We start from the raw sequence: 18769 nt of genomic DNA, 5'->3' as shown, positions 1-18769 counted from the left end.
ACGGCAGTTGAATGAATAAATGAGGAAGATGAAAAGTTGGTTCTGTGGGTTTGAAGTTGGACAGTAAATGGATGTTGGCTGGTGGCGGCACGTGTTCGGACTGTTTTGAAAGAGAGAGCGGGAATTATAGAAGCCAATTCAGAAGAACAGTGCCCATGGAAGTATCTGTAGAAGAGGCATGCAGCAGAAACAGTACGTCTATGAGAAAGCGAGTGGAGAGACTGTTAGAGATGAATCATTAATTAACCTAACTGCCCTCTTCTGAATGGAATCAAGAAGCCTGAGAGAGGTTTTGGGGGCACCACCCCAGATGTGGGAACAATATTCCATGGCAGGGCGGATTTGCGATTTATACAAAGTGAGCAGCTGTTTGGAAGAAAAGTAACGCCGAGAGCGAAAGAGAAAACCAAGTTTTTTAGATGCAGAGGAAGCAATATTTGTAATGTGCTTGTGCCAAGAGAGATTAGAAGTCAGGGTAATCCCCAAAAGAGATATATCATTTTGCCTAGAAATCGGGGTGTCACTAAAGATAAGCATAGGAGCAGAAGAATCCTTTTTGCGAGATATAAGACAAGACTGAGTTTTAGAAGGGTTGAAATCAACTAAGTTGTCTTTGCCCCACTGGAGAATTACCTGAAGATCGGCATTTAAGGAATTGGCAGCAGATTTTCGAGAACTTGAAGCTGATTGAGCAGGACAAGGTTTCTCAAAATGGAAAGTTGAATGCAATGTGCTATCATCGGCAAAACTATGGATAGGATTTCCAGTCAATGGAAGAAGATCATTGATATACAAGAGGAAAAGAGTGGGGGAAAGAACTGAACCTTGGGGGACACCGCCATTAGTGGAGAAGTTAGAAGACAGAGAGCCATCTACCATCACCCTCAGTGAGCGATCAGAGAGAAAACTGGATAACCAATTACTAAAAACAGTTGGCAAACCATAAGATGGAAGCTTGTTTAGAAGACCTTTATGCCAAACACGATCAAAAGCCTTTGAGATGTCAAGAGAAACTACTTGTGTTTCACCGAACCTTTCCATTGAATTAGTATATAAATGGGTAACATAAGCCAGAATATCACCAGTGGATCGACACTGACGGAATCCATACTGGCGATCGTTGATCAGACGGAAGGTTTCTAGGTAGTTTAAGAGTTGGCGGTTAATTGATTTCTCCATTACTTTAGAAAGAGTAGAAGTGATTGCAATGGGACGATAATTGGATGGGAGGGTTTTGTCACCCTTTTTAGGAACTGGCTGGATATGAGCAAATTTCCAAGCAGAAGGAAAAACACCTTTGGAATAAGAAAGTGAAAAAAGGCGGCAAAGAATAGGAGTAAGTTCAGGAGCACAAGTTTTGAGAACAAGTGGAGAAATACCATCAGGACCTGGAGCTTTCTTAGCATCAAGATTCATCAAAATCCTTCTGATATCCTTTTGACGGAAGACCACAGGAGGCATTGAATGGAGCGTGTTAGGAATGGTGGGAGGTGTTTTACCAAGATCATTAATACATGAGCTCGAAGAAAAATGGGATGCTAGCAGGTCAGCTTTATCCTTGGCTGAAGTGACAACAGAACCATCTGGTTTGGACAGAGGTGGGAGCAGAGATGGGCAAAAGTTGTGGCCAATAGCTTTGGCAAGAGACCAGAATGCTCGGCTACCATTAGGGCAAGAAGCAAGTTTTCTACTCTTAGCCTGTTCAAACTCTAGTTTGGACTGATTAATAACTGCTTTACAATTGTTGCGAGCTTTGGTGTAGGCAGAAAATGAAACTGAAGAATTAGAAACAAGCCAATTACGATATGCAACATTCTTCTCTTGGACAGCCTTAGCACATTTATTGGAAAACCAAGGTTTAGATAAAGGACGAGATTTTAAAGTGGAGTGTGGGATAAAGGATTCCATTCCTGTAAGAATAATTTCACTGACACGATCTGAGCAAACGTTGACATCAGAAGATTTGAAACAGTAATCAGACCAAGGAAAAGAAGAAAAGAAGTCTCGCAGGTCATCCCATTTTGCATTCTTGTAATGCCAAACAATACGAGGTTGGGAATAGCCATGAGATAAAGGTTCCATTAGAGAAGAGACAATCACCAAGTTGTGATCTGAAGTGCCTAAAGGACCTCTCACTTCGACCTTGTACTTAGAAGGGTTGTTTGTGAGAAAAAGATCAAGCGTATTGGCTGTATGATTAGGATTGTCCGGTATTCTTGTAGGTAAATGAACAATCTGTGCTAGGTCATTAGTAATTGCAAAAGCCTCAGCATCTCGACCTGCTGGGTCGGTATGACTAGAAAATGGAAGCCAGCTGGAGTTGTGAACGTTAAAATCACCAAGGAAAATTACCTCACTGTTAGGAAAGTTAGACTGGAGAAAGTCAAGTTGCAAAGAGAGGAAGTCAAAGAGCTCCAAGTGATTAGTGGAGTTGGGAGAACGGTAGAGACAACAGATGAATTTGACACAATGAGGTAGAGAGATTTTAAGCCAGAGAAGATCAAAGAGAGGAGATTCCAAATTGTCAAGTCTCTGACAGGGAATATCAGAATGGACATATGCACAAGTACCACCTTTGAGGCGAAAGGAATCATACAGCAAATAATTTGGACATCTGAGATGAGAAGTAGTTGAATCAACTGATAACTGAGATTCAGTCAGAAAAAGTACATGGGGTTTGGAAGACTGCAAGTGGAAATGGACATCGTTGAGATTGGAATTAAGACCACGTATATTTGTGAAATGAATTAGGAAGTCCTTGGGAGGTTTAGATCTTTTCGCAGATAAGCTTGCTCTATTATTTTGACAATTCATGGTGTATTCAATAGTAAGAAAAAGTGGGTGGGACATGCTGTATGAAGTAATGAAATTTTTGGATATGGCGTACATGTGGTAAGAATATACCCAGATCCTTGACATAACGTGGCCTCGACAATGCTCCCCGCATACGCACTACTCGGACTCCCTCCAGTCACTATCTGGCAGAGTAGAGGTAGCAAGATTATACACTAGCTGATCCGGAAGCCTCCTAGAGAGTTACCAATAGGTTTGGTCCGGTGTACTATCTAGCGGCCGGCCTGCGAACACCGTTTTAGAGCTGTACCCTCGAAATGTAAGGAATATTGGATCTCGCCACGACAGTCATCATAACCTCAAAAATCATGAATCATACTGCATGATGGAAGAGATAGGGAAGGGTTGGCCGGAACTTAGCTCTAGAGACTAAACATGGGTTCCGCCACTTCAAGCCTCCAATAAGCAAAGTGGTGGTATTTCACCGGTTGATGAGAGTCCTCTACCACCTAGTACTGCCTGGTAACATAGAGGGGCGGCGTTCCTCCATGTGGTGTGGGTGCCACACCTCGACCCCTGCTTACGTTGGTTCACACCTGGGTGGTCACCCACCATGTACTTGTGCATGGAGGTTTAACCCAGGATTACTAACAGTCCCACCATCGTGAAGGTGCAAGCAGAGGATTTGGCTGTCACAGACCGTCCGGACTTCGCCGAAATTGGGTCCACTTGACTTAAGTGTCACCCGAATATCAGTTCCATCAGCGTTTTAGACTCCCAGGTAGCAAGAACAGCTTGTCTGGCATATCTGAGAGAATGTCTGTGACAACCTCAAACCAACCGCTGGCTAAAGGCAAATTTCCGCACATCTATTCTACATCTGTCTTTTCTTAATTTGAATTTATGCCCCCTTAGGTTCGTAATCTGAACAAGTGGAAGGATCCCATCAGAATTCAGCGTGCTCAACCCATTCAAGGCCTTATATACCTCAATCAGATCACCACGCAGGTGCCTAGTCTCCAGCCACTGCAATTTGCATGGACAAGGCCTACAGATCAAAAGGTTTTGCTGATACTTATGCAATCTTGCAATTTTAGACCTTCAATTCTCCTTTGCTGTATGTGGGCTTCTGTGTTTGAGAATGACTTGCACTCCTTCTCCTGTTCTAGACAGCCTTCTACAACTTTCCAGCAACCCACTCGCTTCTTGGAGGGATGCTGAATGTATTTAGAGCATATTCTGTCTTAGCCTGTTGTAATTAATTTCACTGGATCTCTGTATCTTTTATATTACACAATGTATATATTGTTTTAATCTGTTATAGTTATGTTTACCCTCCTAACAAATGCTTGCTGTCTAGGGGTGGATTTAACTTTTCCTTTACCTGAATAAATAAAAATAATAATATAATACTGTTAATAAAGTTACAATACTGTATTTTACTGGAATTATTATTACTTTCTGTTCAATGTTTGATATATACATGTTACTAACTATTACTGTATGCACTACATAAATTTTTCTTTGTTGTAATGACCAGTAAAAAACTATTTCAACCATTTATATTTGAGATATTTCTGAAATTCTCTTGGTAAAGAAAAACATTACTAATAACCTACCTCAGTATAGATGCCATTAAAAAGCTCACCAGCAAATTTTACTTTTCTGAGAACATCACAGGTAGAGTCAGTGACCCGACAACAAGTTGCTGGCAGTTCGTATATGCCAAGGCTACTACCAATGCCAATTTCAAAAGTACTTTTGCCCTTGTTGTTGTACCGAGAATGAGACCAGTCGCCAGGAGATTGAGCTCCACAGCAGCCCAGCTAACATATAAAATAAGGATCAATACTGTGTATGCAAAACATAAAATTATTATTTAAACTATATTATCACATTTCTGTTATTATTTCCATCACTTGTTAACCTGGGAAAAACAAGAATATTAATGTACCTCAAGTGCTTCTTTTTTCAACAGGAGAATTTTTTTTTTTCATCAATTAATGCTTTCCTATGTCATAAATAAATTAGGATATGGTAAATCCAAAATTCCAAACAACAAAATAATTGACAAATGATATTAATTTTAGTTCCGAAAACTGCTGCAACCTCATTTGGATGACTAGATGTTCAAAATGTTCCATCAGTTATATACGAGTTGTGTTCAATTAGTTATATAACTTGACTATATTATGCTTGATTGAGAAAACTCTTTACAGTTTGGAATTCTTTAAGATTCATTTTGCAAAGGGGAAAAAAAATCATTTTGGAAATACAATCAAAGCTCTTTATAGTGACTCTTAGGGGAATGAGTACAATATAGTATAATCTAAATCTCGTAAATACAGTAATTACTGTATACATTAGTACATGTGTACAGTATCGATGTTGTTTGTCTATACATATATATCCAGGCCCTAGACAGGGAAATTAGTTTGATCAAAATAATCTGTTGGAATATGCTGTTTCAATGGCAGAGTATCTTTTAAAAAAGAATTATGAAGGTGAATGATAGCAGTTAATTCACATTCCCAGTTAGGCTTGATTTGAAAAAAATTACACAGAAATACTGCTCTTTGACATACGTCTGACAAACTTCCTTCAGCAAAACTTCCTGTTCAACCACACAGTAGGTTCCTCTTTGTTATTGCAAATTTTAGGTTCCATTACATCTTTAATGGGTTCATTCACACATATCCCTCTAAGTTTAGGTGATAATGAACATCCTCAAAAAATATATTCACTATTATCAGACTATTCTTCATGATTAATAGAGGAAGAAACATGCGAAGCTGTATTTATTGTATCAATGATGGGATAAATCCTGCATGTTTGTAGCATTTGCCAATTACTTTTTCATTAACGTTATCCCATGCCAAAACATATAAATGCATTGCCTACAGCATGTTGATTTAGCATTGTGTTTGCTTCCAAGACAACACACGTTTGTTTAATAGCAATTTTCGATAATTTCCTCTTAAAGCACTAGATTACAGTAATTGCACATAGGCCATTTGGCAATGAGGTGTGCAGTTAGTTATTGACAAACAGCAAAAAATTTTCCTATTCTCTTTGTATATTGTAATCTAGGTGTCTGACTCATTCTTTGTAGATTTTTGATGAAATCCAAGCCTTCTGGGCTTTCAGAACAATTAAGAGAGAAATCTTCGTAATCATTGTGTTAATCTGTTGTTTTGCTTTTTTTTTCTGCCACTACATTTCTCATCTTTAAATGTAAGCATTTTATCCAGAAGCAACTCAAAAATGAAAATGTCATATTGGTCATATGTCAGTAAAACATTTTTTTAAATGATTCTCCTTCCTGTCAGTAGCTGTACTTCACACACTTTTCTGAAATACAGCCCTTGATGAATCTTAAATTTCTGGAACTATCTATCAGAAGATAATCTTGAGTCTAGTTTTTAAAAGATTTCCATCTATGGGAACATTATTTGCACACATCATCATTAACTTTCTTTGGAATACCTTTTCTGGATTAGATACTTTGCCTTTCATGCTCTGATCTCACATGGCACAGCAACCAATTTTCAGCCTAAGCTTTCAGTCTTTCAGATTGGTAAGCAGTGTACTGGGAATGCCAAACTGTTTGGTGATGTCAGCCTTAGAAAGCATGCCATTATCTACAGCTTGTAAAATCTTAATTTTGCCTGTGATTGGCAAATCCATTTGCTTCATACAAACCATATCAATAAATGTACATATTATAATAAAATTAACTTCTAGTCAAAGTTAATTTAATTACACCAACAAGTGATTTTTCGTGATCAGCCTGCAAGTTCATTATTGGCTTCAATAAATTAGTGTTCTTCCATTTTCATATGCAAATATTGTAATAAAAAAGTAAAACATGATAAGAAGCATGGTGTTTGATAACTAATAATCACTAGGGAAAAGCGTTCATCCTAAAATTTATGGAAGAATTTTTAAAGAAGTAAATTTTGCTACCCTCAGCACATATTGCCAATGTAAACTGTTATGGTAACCAACAAAAGCCCTTGAGATGTGTTCAAGTATCACTTTGACCGTATCATCAGATAAATAAATATGTATATTACTTATATTCCTCGCTAACTAGCAGTTTACATGAACCCTTAAGGGGCATTCTCAATGATACTGGCAAAAATCCTTGCACCACCTTTGTTCAAATCTATCCTGTCTCTACAAAATAAAAGACCTCCACCTACACGTATGGGCCATGCTGATACAAATTTTCCCCAAAAAACTTGCAGTCTCTCAAATCTTGAGTTAATCCCCAAGCCTCTCAGCATACAGTCTCTCATAGCATGACTTGGTATTTCTTATAATTAATATTTGAGAAAAAAATCTGCATGTGTGTGTACATCACAAACTGAATTTTACATACTCACATCATGCTGCATAGCATCAATAGTTTTCGTCACTTCATCTATCTCCCCGTAATTCTCCTTAATCATTTCTGATACTTGTGTTCTGATTATGTCTTTCACCTATGAAAAAAGAAAGATGATATAATCAAAAATTTGATCTAAAAGCTATGTCTAGACTAGAAAGAAATCATGATCCATGCAAAAGCTCATTTCATTAAGTTTATTGACCATATCATCAGATAAATAAGTATGTATATTACTTATTTATCTGATATACTTCACCACTGTCACCAGATAAAGTTCTAAAGTTGAACTATTTAAAAATGTACTGCTAATATATAAATTAATAACTTTTATGAGCTAAATATAATAGCTAAATAGAATATATTCAGCTCATAAAAGTTATTAAATCCAGAAGTTACGCATTCTTTATTTTTATGGTCGGTAATGCGAGTGGTTGCATTAAAAATAAACGGATGGAAGTGTCTGAAATGTCCCAATTTTAGAAGCATATAATATAGTAGCCAAGTAAAATTGTTTTTTTTTTTTTTTTCATGGTCAATAAACAAATAGCTGCAAAAATATTAAAGATATATTAAATATATCATGTTTTCACAGCTCTGGTCCCTATATGCTTATAATGCCAGAATATCTTTCACCATTTTTTTTTTTTTTTTGGGTTCAATACAGTAAGTCCCTGACTTATGAAAGACCAAATTACATAAATTTTTTTTCACTCAAATTTTTTTTTATTATTATTAGGATTGTAAAATTTAAAACAATAAAAAAAATAATAATAAAATAAGCAATCAATAATGATGAACACGGCATGCACAAGTGCGGTACGGAGGAACAACTTTACGAAACTTAAAAAAAAGGAATGAATAGAAAATTCTGAAAATTTATTATTTTTTTTTTATATGACTGAAGATTTCAATGAAGGGGGACACACATTTCACTATAATAACATATAATCCCAGCTATCAGTATTATCGCAAATGCAATAAGATCGAGTTTACTACCTGTTTATAACAGATTGCACTAACAGAAAAGCCCAATAAACCAAAAACAAATTTTTTTATGGTAGTGACCTCCAGAAATGTGCTTTAGTAAAATGTGAGCTTGCGTGAGGTGATAATAGTGTGTTTCTGCCTTAACCCTGTGAAGCTCTTTACAGAAAATTTAAATTTCACTGTTATCATAGTGCTGACTAATAGAATAAGTGACAGCAATATTAGTAAATCTACCAAGAAAAGGAAAGCAATCGATTTGAATCAGAAAATTAAAATAATTAGGATGTATGAAAATGGTCAAACATTAACAAGTATTACACAGAATTTACATTTCTCAGTGTCAACAGTGAACACAATAATAAAGGGCAAAGACAGATTATGAGAAGTGGTGAAGGGATCAGCACTAATGAAGTCAACTATAATTACCAAGGCTACAAAATACATATCAGTTTTTACAGTACAATAACATGCATTCTTTCTTTTCTTATGTGCCACTCCGGCTACTTCACCACTGTCCCCAGATAAAGTTCTAAAGTTGAACTATTTAAAAATGTACAGCTAATATATAAAAAATATATAACTAATTAATTGAAAAATATATAACTATTTTTCTGGATCGTATGTATAACTTAGCTTAATTTTCAGCACTCGCCTCATGAGGTGAGTGCTGAAAATTAAGCTAAGCTATACATACTATCTAGTTATTACATTACAGCACATAAGGACTCCTTAAAAAATCAAGAGATAACTATTTTTCTTTATTATTCTGAGGATATTATGTAGTTTTTGTAATTTTGGCATATCAGGGATAGAGTAGAAAGATTTTATTAGTTATTCCTGAGTTACATAAGAAGTCCTGAAACGTATCCCTTACTTAAGTCAGGGCCTTACTGTACATACATCATGCTTGCTGCGTAGTGAGAGTATGTATTAGTACTAGTAGTAATGGAGGCATGTGATGCAAGAAAGCAAGTGTATGAGCTTAAGTAGCATCAGCCTAAAAAAAAAAATTTCACACATCCATTCCATCTAAAAGTTTGTCCAGTTCCTCCTCGAATTTATTTAAGATATCAAGATTCCACAATAACAGATGGAAATTTGCTCCAGCAATTAACCACCTGCTGGCTAAAGACAAATTTCCACACATCTATTCTACAACTCTCTTTCCTCAATTTGAATTTATGCCCCCCCCCCTAGGTTCGTAATCAGAGCAAGTGGAAGAATCCCATCAGAATTCAGCATACTCAACCCATTCAAGGCCTTATACACCTCAATCAGATCACCCTGCAGGGTGCCTAGTCTCCAGCCACTGCAATTTGCAGAACTTAATCCTGATGGTTTTTCTTGGTCACCTCATTACTTTTAAGTATCTGGACATTATAGAGGTACAGAAAGTCTCTTTATTAACTTCTCCTTTGTTTACTATTCTTTGTCTGTACTTGATGTGAAACATGAAGTGGTCTCAGCCTCATCTGCTATCCTGCATGCTCTTACTCCATCTGTCTCATCTGACCAATATCATCAGCCTATTAAAACATGTTTGATATTTGGTTATCCCATCTGAAGAGGTCCATGTTACTTTGGGTTCTGCAGACAACACAATTATAAATGTAAACTGTTTGATGCATAGTGAACTTGACACTTGAATAAAAAATTCTGCGAGTTATTTTCCATGGGAAAATGTGCAGGGTATATTTTAAAATAAAGCTTCTAAAAATTTTAAAGAAACAGAAATGTGTGAACTTCATTGTGTAGTGTTTTTATTGGTTTTTAGTTGCATCAGCAGATTTCAGATTAAGCTGTGTGTATTATATCCATGGACTAATTTGAAAGTTGTATGAGCTGAACCCCCCTCCCAACTTCCTCTGTCTGAGACTGGTTAATTAAAGTCCCAAATGAAGAGGTCTTTAGAAACCCCACCAGTCTCTGACAGGACTCAAACTCTGACCTTTCCAAATGAGTGGTAAAACCATATCAATTAATATTTCATTATTTTATTGTTTTATTGCAAAAAAAGATTATTATTATAATGGTGGACATCAAAAGTCAGTATATCAGATTTTCTCAGTTCCTTTTGTTTTTAACATTTATGCAATTTTTAACCTGTAATTCAGATATAACATCATGTAGTTGACATCATCATATCAAATGAGCTTCTAAAAACTGTCAAAAAGCTTTTGAGCTGTTCCACATAAAACACTGCTGTACAAATTAGAGCAATGTGGCATTAGGGACAAATTACTGCTATGGATAAATGCCAGCTGAGTGAGAGACGATAGAGAGTGGTTATCAATGGGCAGTGTTCTCTTGGACTGTTTTTATTAGTGGAGCCCTAGGGTTCAGGCTGAGCCCATTGTTTCTTAATGATATTAATGAAGGCATATCAGGCTTAATGTCTAAGTTTTCAGATAATACAAAGGTTGGTAGGGTAGTGGTTAATGACAGTAATCATGGTATGCTACAGGTCTAGAAATATTAGGCAGATGGACTGAGAAATGACAACTGAAATTTAACATTGACAAATGCAGGGTACTACATATGGGTAGCAGTAATTCCAATATAATACATACCACACTGAAAGCAGCTGGCTAAAGGGAAATTTTTGCACATCTATTCTACAACTCTCTTTGCTCAATTTGAATTTATACCCCCCCCCCCCAGGTTCTTAATCTCAGAAAGTGAAAGAATCCCATCAGAATTCAGCATGCTCAACCCATTCAAGGCCTTATACACCTCAGTCAGATCACCCTGCAGATGATTAGTCTCCAGCCGCTGCAATTTGCAGAACTTAAGCCTTTCTTGGAAAGAGGACCCCCTTTGTTCCCCTCAACAATCTTATTGCCCTTCTCTGTACATGCCCAAGCAACTCTATATCCTTCCTAAAATGAAGCCCCCATACCTGTATGCAGCTCAAGGTATGGCCTTCATATCAAAATGCACAATTACTCCCAGATCTTTTTCATTTTCTACCACCCTAAGTGTAGTATCACATGATTGTTAAGTTTCTCTGGGATTATTTCTACCCACATGCAGTACTTTGCATTTGTCAATGGTAAACTTCAGTTGTCACTTCTCAGCCCATCTGCCTAAACTTTCTAGATCCTGTTGCAGTAGCACACTGCCATTAACAACCCTGCCATCTTTTGTATCATCTGCAAACTTGGACATTAAGCCTGATATACCTTCATCAATATCACTGATAAATATACAAAACTACAATGGGCCCAACACCGAACCCTGTGGGGACTCCACTAATAACATTAATCCACGAAGAGCAGTGTCCAGTGATTACCACTCTGTCTTCTCCCACTCAACCACCCTTTTATCCATTGTAGAAAAATACCTTTAATACTGCTACAATTTGTACAGTAGTCTTCCATGTGCAACAGTGTCAAAAGCTTTCCTGAAATCCAAGTATATGATATCAAAATTATTTTTTGCATCCAGTTCCTTTGTAACCACATCATAGTATCCAATCAAATTTGTCAGACAAGACTTTCCCTTAACAACCCCATGCTGTGTCTGAATTATTACTGCAGTCTTGTCTAGATGATCCTGCAATGTATCTTTAACCAGTGACTCCATTATTTTCTGCGGAACAGAAGTTAAACTAAATGGTCTGTAATTACTCGTGTCGCATTTTGTTCCTCCTTTGTGAATTGAGGATACATTTGAACATCTCCAGTCCGCAGGGACTTCCCCTGAGTCCAATAATGCTCTCATAATTATGGCTAAGGCTTTGCTTACTTCCATTGCTGCTTCCTTTAATATAACTGGATAGATCTCATCCACCCCAGATGCCTTTCTTATGTTTAAGTTCAATAATTTTTCCTCCACTTTGCTCTCAGTTATTACAAAATCATTAAGCACCCTGTTACAGTTTGATAAACTTCTGGAATTTTTCTCCCTTAATAACTAATCATATGTGAATGTAGATGCAAAATACTCATTCAGATTATCAGCTATCTGAGTGGGATCATCAACAGTTGGACCATCCATATCAAGTGGAACAATTTGATTCATCTCCTTCCTTCTAGAGTTTATATAAGTAAAGTCCTTGTTGTTTTTCTTAGCATCCTTTGGCAAAGATTTCTCATAATTTTCCTTTGCTTGCCTAATCTCCTTTGTGACTTGATTACAGACTAGCTTATATCTGCTATAGGTTTCTGTGTCACCTGATAATTTATATGCAACCTGTGCATTTTTCTTCTCTGCCACAACTCTCATTAGTTCATTTGATGTCCATGCCTTGAACAATATTTCTTAATCAGTGTGAAAACCCTAGTAGCTATCATGATTAGTTCCTTGAATGCTTCCCACTTAGAATTTGCTCTTGGTAACATCATCAGTCGGTCCAACTGTACAGAATTTAAAAACTGTCTGAGACCACCGTAGTCACCTTTAAGGAAGCAAAAACCCTTCCCTTTGCCCCTGATGGTAATTATTTCTTTAAGTAAATTCCACATCAATATACTGTGATCACTGCCACCTAGTGGTTCCTTTAGCTGCAAATTCTTAATGCACGAATATTCATATCAAGAGTATTACACACTCTGGTTGCCTCTCAAACATGCTGCTGCAGAAAACAATCATCCAATAAATCCACAAAAGTCTTGCTAGTGTGCGAGTAACCATCCCACAAGTTCCAGTCAATATCCCTCATTATTACTGGCCCATTCTATTTCTCTGTACAATTTTTTGTTGTACTCATTAGACCTATAACACACTGCTACTCTCATTTTTGCTTTCCCAGTGCTTATGTCACACCAAACTGACTCAACGTTGCACTGTCCATCTATGTCAGCTGGATGCACTTCTTTAGATTTTATGTTTTTCTTAATTAACAGCATAACCTCTCCTCCCTTTCTATACTGTCTATCCTTTCTGTACAAATTGTACTCCCCAAATTCCAATTCTGCACTGCTTATATCTGTGTGACACCATGTCTTTGATATCCAAACAATATCTGCCTTTGATGTCTTGACCAGCTTTTCAAATTCATCAAATTTATTTACTATATTTCTAGCATTGGTGTACATGCAAGTATACATGTACCTATTCATATTCTTAGTTACCCTAACACAGCCCATATATTTCTTTGTTTCATGATGACTCCCACTAGTCTCTACACCCCCCCAGCACTCTGCCCTCCAAGCCACTGCTCATTCTAATAGAAGTAGTGTAATTATCACTTTCACCTCTGGCTGCAGCTAATAAGCACAACACAGAAATCACTTTTAACTAAAGGATGCAAAAACAAAACATGCAGCCAACACGTTTACAAACTCTATTATTGGCTGAGAGGAAGGGCTACGCAGTCTGGCCAGAGAATGCACTACAGTGACTGCACTTTCATAATTATCATATGTTCTGTTATAAGAATCAATTTTGAACACCTTTGTGATATTTTTCTAGATCACATTTCTGGAGGTCACGACCATAAAACAATAAACACAATTTGCGCTTTCTGTTAGCACAATCTAATATAAATGGATAGTGAACTCGATCTTATTGCATTTGCAATGATACTGATAACTGGAATTGTGTGGGTTTTTACGTTATTAGGGTGAAATGCGTTTCCCTTCGCTGAAATCTTCAATCATATAAAAAACATAAATTAAATTTTCAGAATCTTCTCTTTGTTCCTATTTACTTATTACAATGATGAAGGGAAAGCAACCAATGGAAAGTGCAAGTGTTGGCAGTGCTAGGAAACGAAAAAAAATTGATTTAGAAATGAAAATGATTAAAAAATAAGAATCAGGACAAAGTTTGTCATCTATTACACGGGAATTAGGTCTCTCTCTGCTTTAACAGTGAATACTATTTTAAAGGATAGTGCATGTATAAAAGAACATGTTAAAGAACATATAAGATCAACAGTGATCACAAAACAGTGTTCAGGTGCCATATTGAAGATGGAAAAGCTATTAATAATATGGATGGAAAATCAGATTCAGAAACAAGTATCCCTGAGTCTAATGGGCATTCAAGCAAAAGCAAGAAGTATTTATAAGAATATTAAGGATAAGTAAGGCGAACCCCAAGCCAAGTTCATGGCAAGCAACAAGTGGTTTAATAGGTTCAAGCATCGTGCTGGTTTCCACAACATTAAAGTAAAATTTTTGTAATTGCGCACTTTTGTAATTTTGTACATTTTTGAAAATTTTCCTGTGCATGAGATGAAAAAATTGAATAAATAATTCTATTTACATGTTCGTCAAACATTTCTTTTTTGCTTCAATCAAATGCAGTATGCATAATTGTGAGTATTGGAAAAGCCTTTAGGGAAATTCCGACTACATAAAATTCAACTTACGTAGAGTTCCGCAGAATGCAACCCTTACATAAGTTGGAGAGTGGCTGTACTGTGCTGCTGCCTGGCCACCTTATTAGGACCACGAACCAATAACATGTTTAACCATCATTGGTATGAATCACTGCTCTGACACGACATGGCATGAAGTCAACAAGTCTCGAATGAATATTTACATCAGATTAGTAATCTAGGACTATGGAATCACTAGAATACAAATGTAAGATGATAGTCTTAAAATTGCTAACAAGTAAATACTTACATCACCCTTATGCATCCATGCCCATACTCCTCCTGTTACTTCAGCCACAAATATTACCAGCAGAAACACAAAGAACTATAAGAAAATAAATATCAGTATGAAATGAACATGAAGATAACTAAATAACATTCTTAAAAATGTATGAATGTACACTTTAATACTGCAGTAGTAATCCTGTTAAATTCTATATCAGTAGAAGCCAGTATATACAATGTTTTAATCTTACTTAATTTCACAAGATAAATGTATATATCACAATGTGTAACTATCTAATAATAAAGAAACAGGTCCTCTTTCACAGAACTGTTCGTTTTAATTAAAACTTTATATCTGAAAATCTTCAACTGTATTTTATTAAAGGAACGGGGGTATGTTAGAGAGAGATTAAACTGATCCCATCACATGAAATGCAGACACATCTCATATAAAAGGATATGCTCAAATATTATTACTCTGTTCTTAACTGTGATTTCACAATTTTTAATTAAATTTTAATTAGCTAACATGCTTAAATTAAATTAACCAAATTACAATTTTTTGTGATTTGTTATTTTTATGTACTTCTGTACCAAAACTAAAGTTGATTGTCTATTAAACTCAGAATAAATATATCATATATATATATATAGTGTTGCTAGAATAATATGTATGGAAAAAGTGCACTATGAAACAAAAAAAAACACAAAATGTTGTATGTAATACTCTATTTTACTATGCTTAGTGTGGCTTTAAATTTTGCATACCACACAATGGAAACTCTTACTAAAGACTAATCATAGTCTGAAGAGCCTACTGATAACTGATCACTTGAAAGGCTGGTGGAAGGTGATAATAAATCTTGGTTCCCTGGCAATGAAAATATTTTAACTGATTGCATCAGACTGAGGCAGTTTATATAAATATGTCACAGATGTAAAGCCTGGACCAGTGGACATATCCATTATTTCCAAAGTATGTCAAAAAAAGGTCTATTAAAGTTAGGGTTTGCTGTATTTTGATACTACTGTGTACAGTGTAATTAAAAATGTAATATACAAGTAATATATATAATATAATACTACTAATATAATAATAATAATACAATGTAATATACAGAATAATATAAAAATGCAATATGCAATACAGTGTAACATAATATACAATATTATGTCTTGTATTTTCTACTAACAATAATAAAAATGTCATCCTTGGAATTGAACTATAGCCAATAAATGTAAATATACATATTGTGCTATCAAAATTGAGATAAAAATATTTGCTAATACTCTATCACTATGCTGGCATATAATTACAGCCTGCAATTTCCTTTTTTTTTTTTTCCCCTTAAACTGTGAAATTTAATTTTTTTGTGATTTGTTATTTCTGAAGATAAATATAAAAAAAAAATTCACTTAATGTGAAAGTATGGAGAATATGCACTTTATCTTAGCTAAGAGTTAAGAAATTTTTGGAAATACTTCTAACACAATATTTATTCTATACAAATATGACTAGAATTGTGAAACCTGCTGGCTTGGAAAGATACACAGACTAATAGATTAATAGTAGCTGCTGGCAGAGGTGAAAGTGATCCTTGCATTGCTTATACTGGAATCAGTAGCAGCCAGGAAAACAAGGTGCTGGGAATTTCAAGGACTGCTAGGAGTTATTGTGGAACAAGTAAATACATCAGCTGTTTTAAGGTAACTAAGAGTAAGAACAGGTGCATGGAATGTATACTTCCATGTACACCAATGCTAGAAGTTTAGTAAATGTATTTGAAGTGCTGGTCAAAATATCAGAGACTGATATTGTTGGGATATCAGAGACATGGTGTCACACAGATATAAGGAATACAGAACTGGAATTTGGGGAGTACAATGTGTACAGAAAGGATAGGAAGGGTGAAGGGGTTATGCTGTTAATTAAAAAACACATAAAAGCTAAGAAAGTGCATCCATCCAGTTGACATGAGTGGACAGTGCAATGTTGAGTCCGTTTGGTGTAACATAAACACTGGGAAGGCAAACATGAGAGTACGAGTGTGTTATAGGTCTAATGACTCTGATGAGTACAATAATTGTTGGGATATCAGAGACGTGGTGTCACACAAATATAAGGGATGCAGAACTGGAATTTGGGGGGTACAATGTCTACAGAAAGGATAGACAGGATAGGAAGGGGGGGGAGGGGTTATGCTATTAGTTAAGAAACACATAAAAACCAAGGAAGTGAAGCCAGTCGACATCGCTGGACAGTGCAGTGTTGAGTCAGTTTGGTGTGACATAAGCATTGGGAGATCAAAATTGAGAGTAGGAGTGTGCTATAGGCCTAATGACTCTGATGAGTATAATAAGAAACTGTACAGGGAAATAGAGTGGGCCAGTAAATCAGAGAGTCTTATAATGGGAGATTTTAATTTCCCAGATATTGACTGGAATTTGGGGGCTGGTCACTCACACACTAGCAGGGCTTTTGTGGATTTATTGGATGATTGTTTTCTACATCAGCATGTTCGGGAGGCAACTACAGGGAGTAATACTCTTGATTTGATTATCAGCAGTGATTCTTCATGCATTAAGAATCTGCAGATAAATGAAACCACTAGGTGGCAGTGATCACAGTGTGCTGAAGTGGGATTTACTCAAAGAGGTAACTACCATTAGGGGTAAAGGGAAGGGTTATTGCTTCCGTAAAGGCGACTACGATGGACTGAGACAGTATTTAAATTCTATACAGTGGGACCAACTGATGATGTTACCAACAGCAAATTCAAAATGGGAAGCATTCAAAGAACTTATCTTGGAAGCTACTAGGCTTTACATACCAACTAAGAAATATTGTTCAAGGCTTAGGCCAAAATGGATGTCAGATGAACTAATGAGGCATATGGCAGAGAAGAAAAATGTATGGGATACTTACAAATTAACACATGACACAGAAGCCTATGATAGATACAAGTTGATATGCAACCAAGTTACAAAGGAGGTTAGGCAGGCGAAGGCAGATTACGAGAAATCCTCGGCAAGGATTTCTCGTAATCCTAGAAATATTAGGCAGATGGACTGAGAAATTACAACTGAAATTTAACATTGACAAATGCAAGGTACTACATATGGGTAGCAGTAATTCCAAAATAATACATACCACACTGAGAGCAGCTGAGAAGGAAAAAGACCCTTTTTCTTCTCCACTACCCTCAGTGTGGTATATATTACTGTGCTGTCAGACATGGAATTCTCTGATCAGTGCAAACAGGCTGCTAGGACAGCTCATGGAGTTTTGTCAATGACATACAGAATTTTGGCAGCAGGGATAAGGTGATTATCCCATTGTAAAACATCATCATTTAATGTCTAGACCTGTATGCTGTACATATTGAAGACAGCATTAAGGACTGGAAGCCTCATTTTAGGAAGAATGTCAATCTGTTGTAATAAGTACAGAGAAGCACAACAAAGTTAGTGAGGGGAACAAAACAGTACTCTTACCAAATTTTCAGTTCTGGGTGGGGTGGGGGGAAAGCACCTGCAAAGAAATCTGATTGAGGTGTTTAAGGCTTTGAATGGATTAAGTAATCTAAATGCTGATGGTATCCTTCCTCTTGCTCAGGCAACTCACATATGAGGGAGTGTATATTTATATTCAGGAAGGATGATTAACAGTAAAAGCTTGGCACATTCCTTTGTAGGCAGTCATATTAAAAGAGAGGCACACACCTCTCTTTTAATAAGACTAGGTAAATACCATTGGTACCTGGACCTTGTCCGTTTTCAAGCTCAATAGTAATATCAATGTTAAAGTCCATTAACACAGTAACTCCCACACAAAAAGGACTCTATATCATTCTTCACATAAGAAATGAAATTTTCTAATGTGAAGAATGATAAATAAAAAACAAGCATGTACTATATTCTGTTCACCAGTAACATCTACTGGATTATCTATGATTGTGCCATTTTCACTATTCAACGTGAAAAGGTGATTCTTGGCTCTCATAGTAAGGCTTTGCCTGCCTGCTCTGTGGTCTTGTTACACA

General features: G+C 36.2%; 1 protein-coding gene across 1 annotated transcript in view; it reads right to left on the bottom strand.

The window, feature by feature from the left end:
• The window catches only part of LOC150077532 (CD9 antigen-like), a 156213-nt gene that overhangs the window by 21334 nt on the left and 116110 nt on the right, over positions 1 to 18769 (bottom strand). The window contains exons 3-5 of the mRNA XM_090386987.1: positions 14752 to 14826; positions 7182 to 7280; positions 4413 to 4619 (exon numbers count right to left, since the gene is read on the bottom strand). Coding sequence (XP_090243113.1) covers positions 4413 to 4619; positions 7182 to 7280; positions 14752 to 14826 — 381 coding nt within the window. The remainder of the gene's footprint in view (positions 1 to 4412; positions 4620 to 7181; positions 7281 to 14751; positions 14827 to 18769) is intronic.

The sequence above is a fragment of the Mastigoproctus giganteus genome, chromosome 12, assembly GCF_048544385.1.
Source record: "Mastigoproctus giganteus isolate SK-2022 chromosome 12, ASM4854438v1, whole genome shotgun sequence".
In the NCBI taxonomy this organism is placed as follows: Eukaryota; Metazoa; Arthropoda; class Arachnida; order Uropygi; family Thelyphonidae; genus Mastigoproctus; species Mastigoproctus giganteus.
Note: the sequence above shows the minus strand (reverse complement) of the source record. Positions and strands in the feature narration are given on the sequence as shown.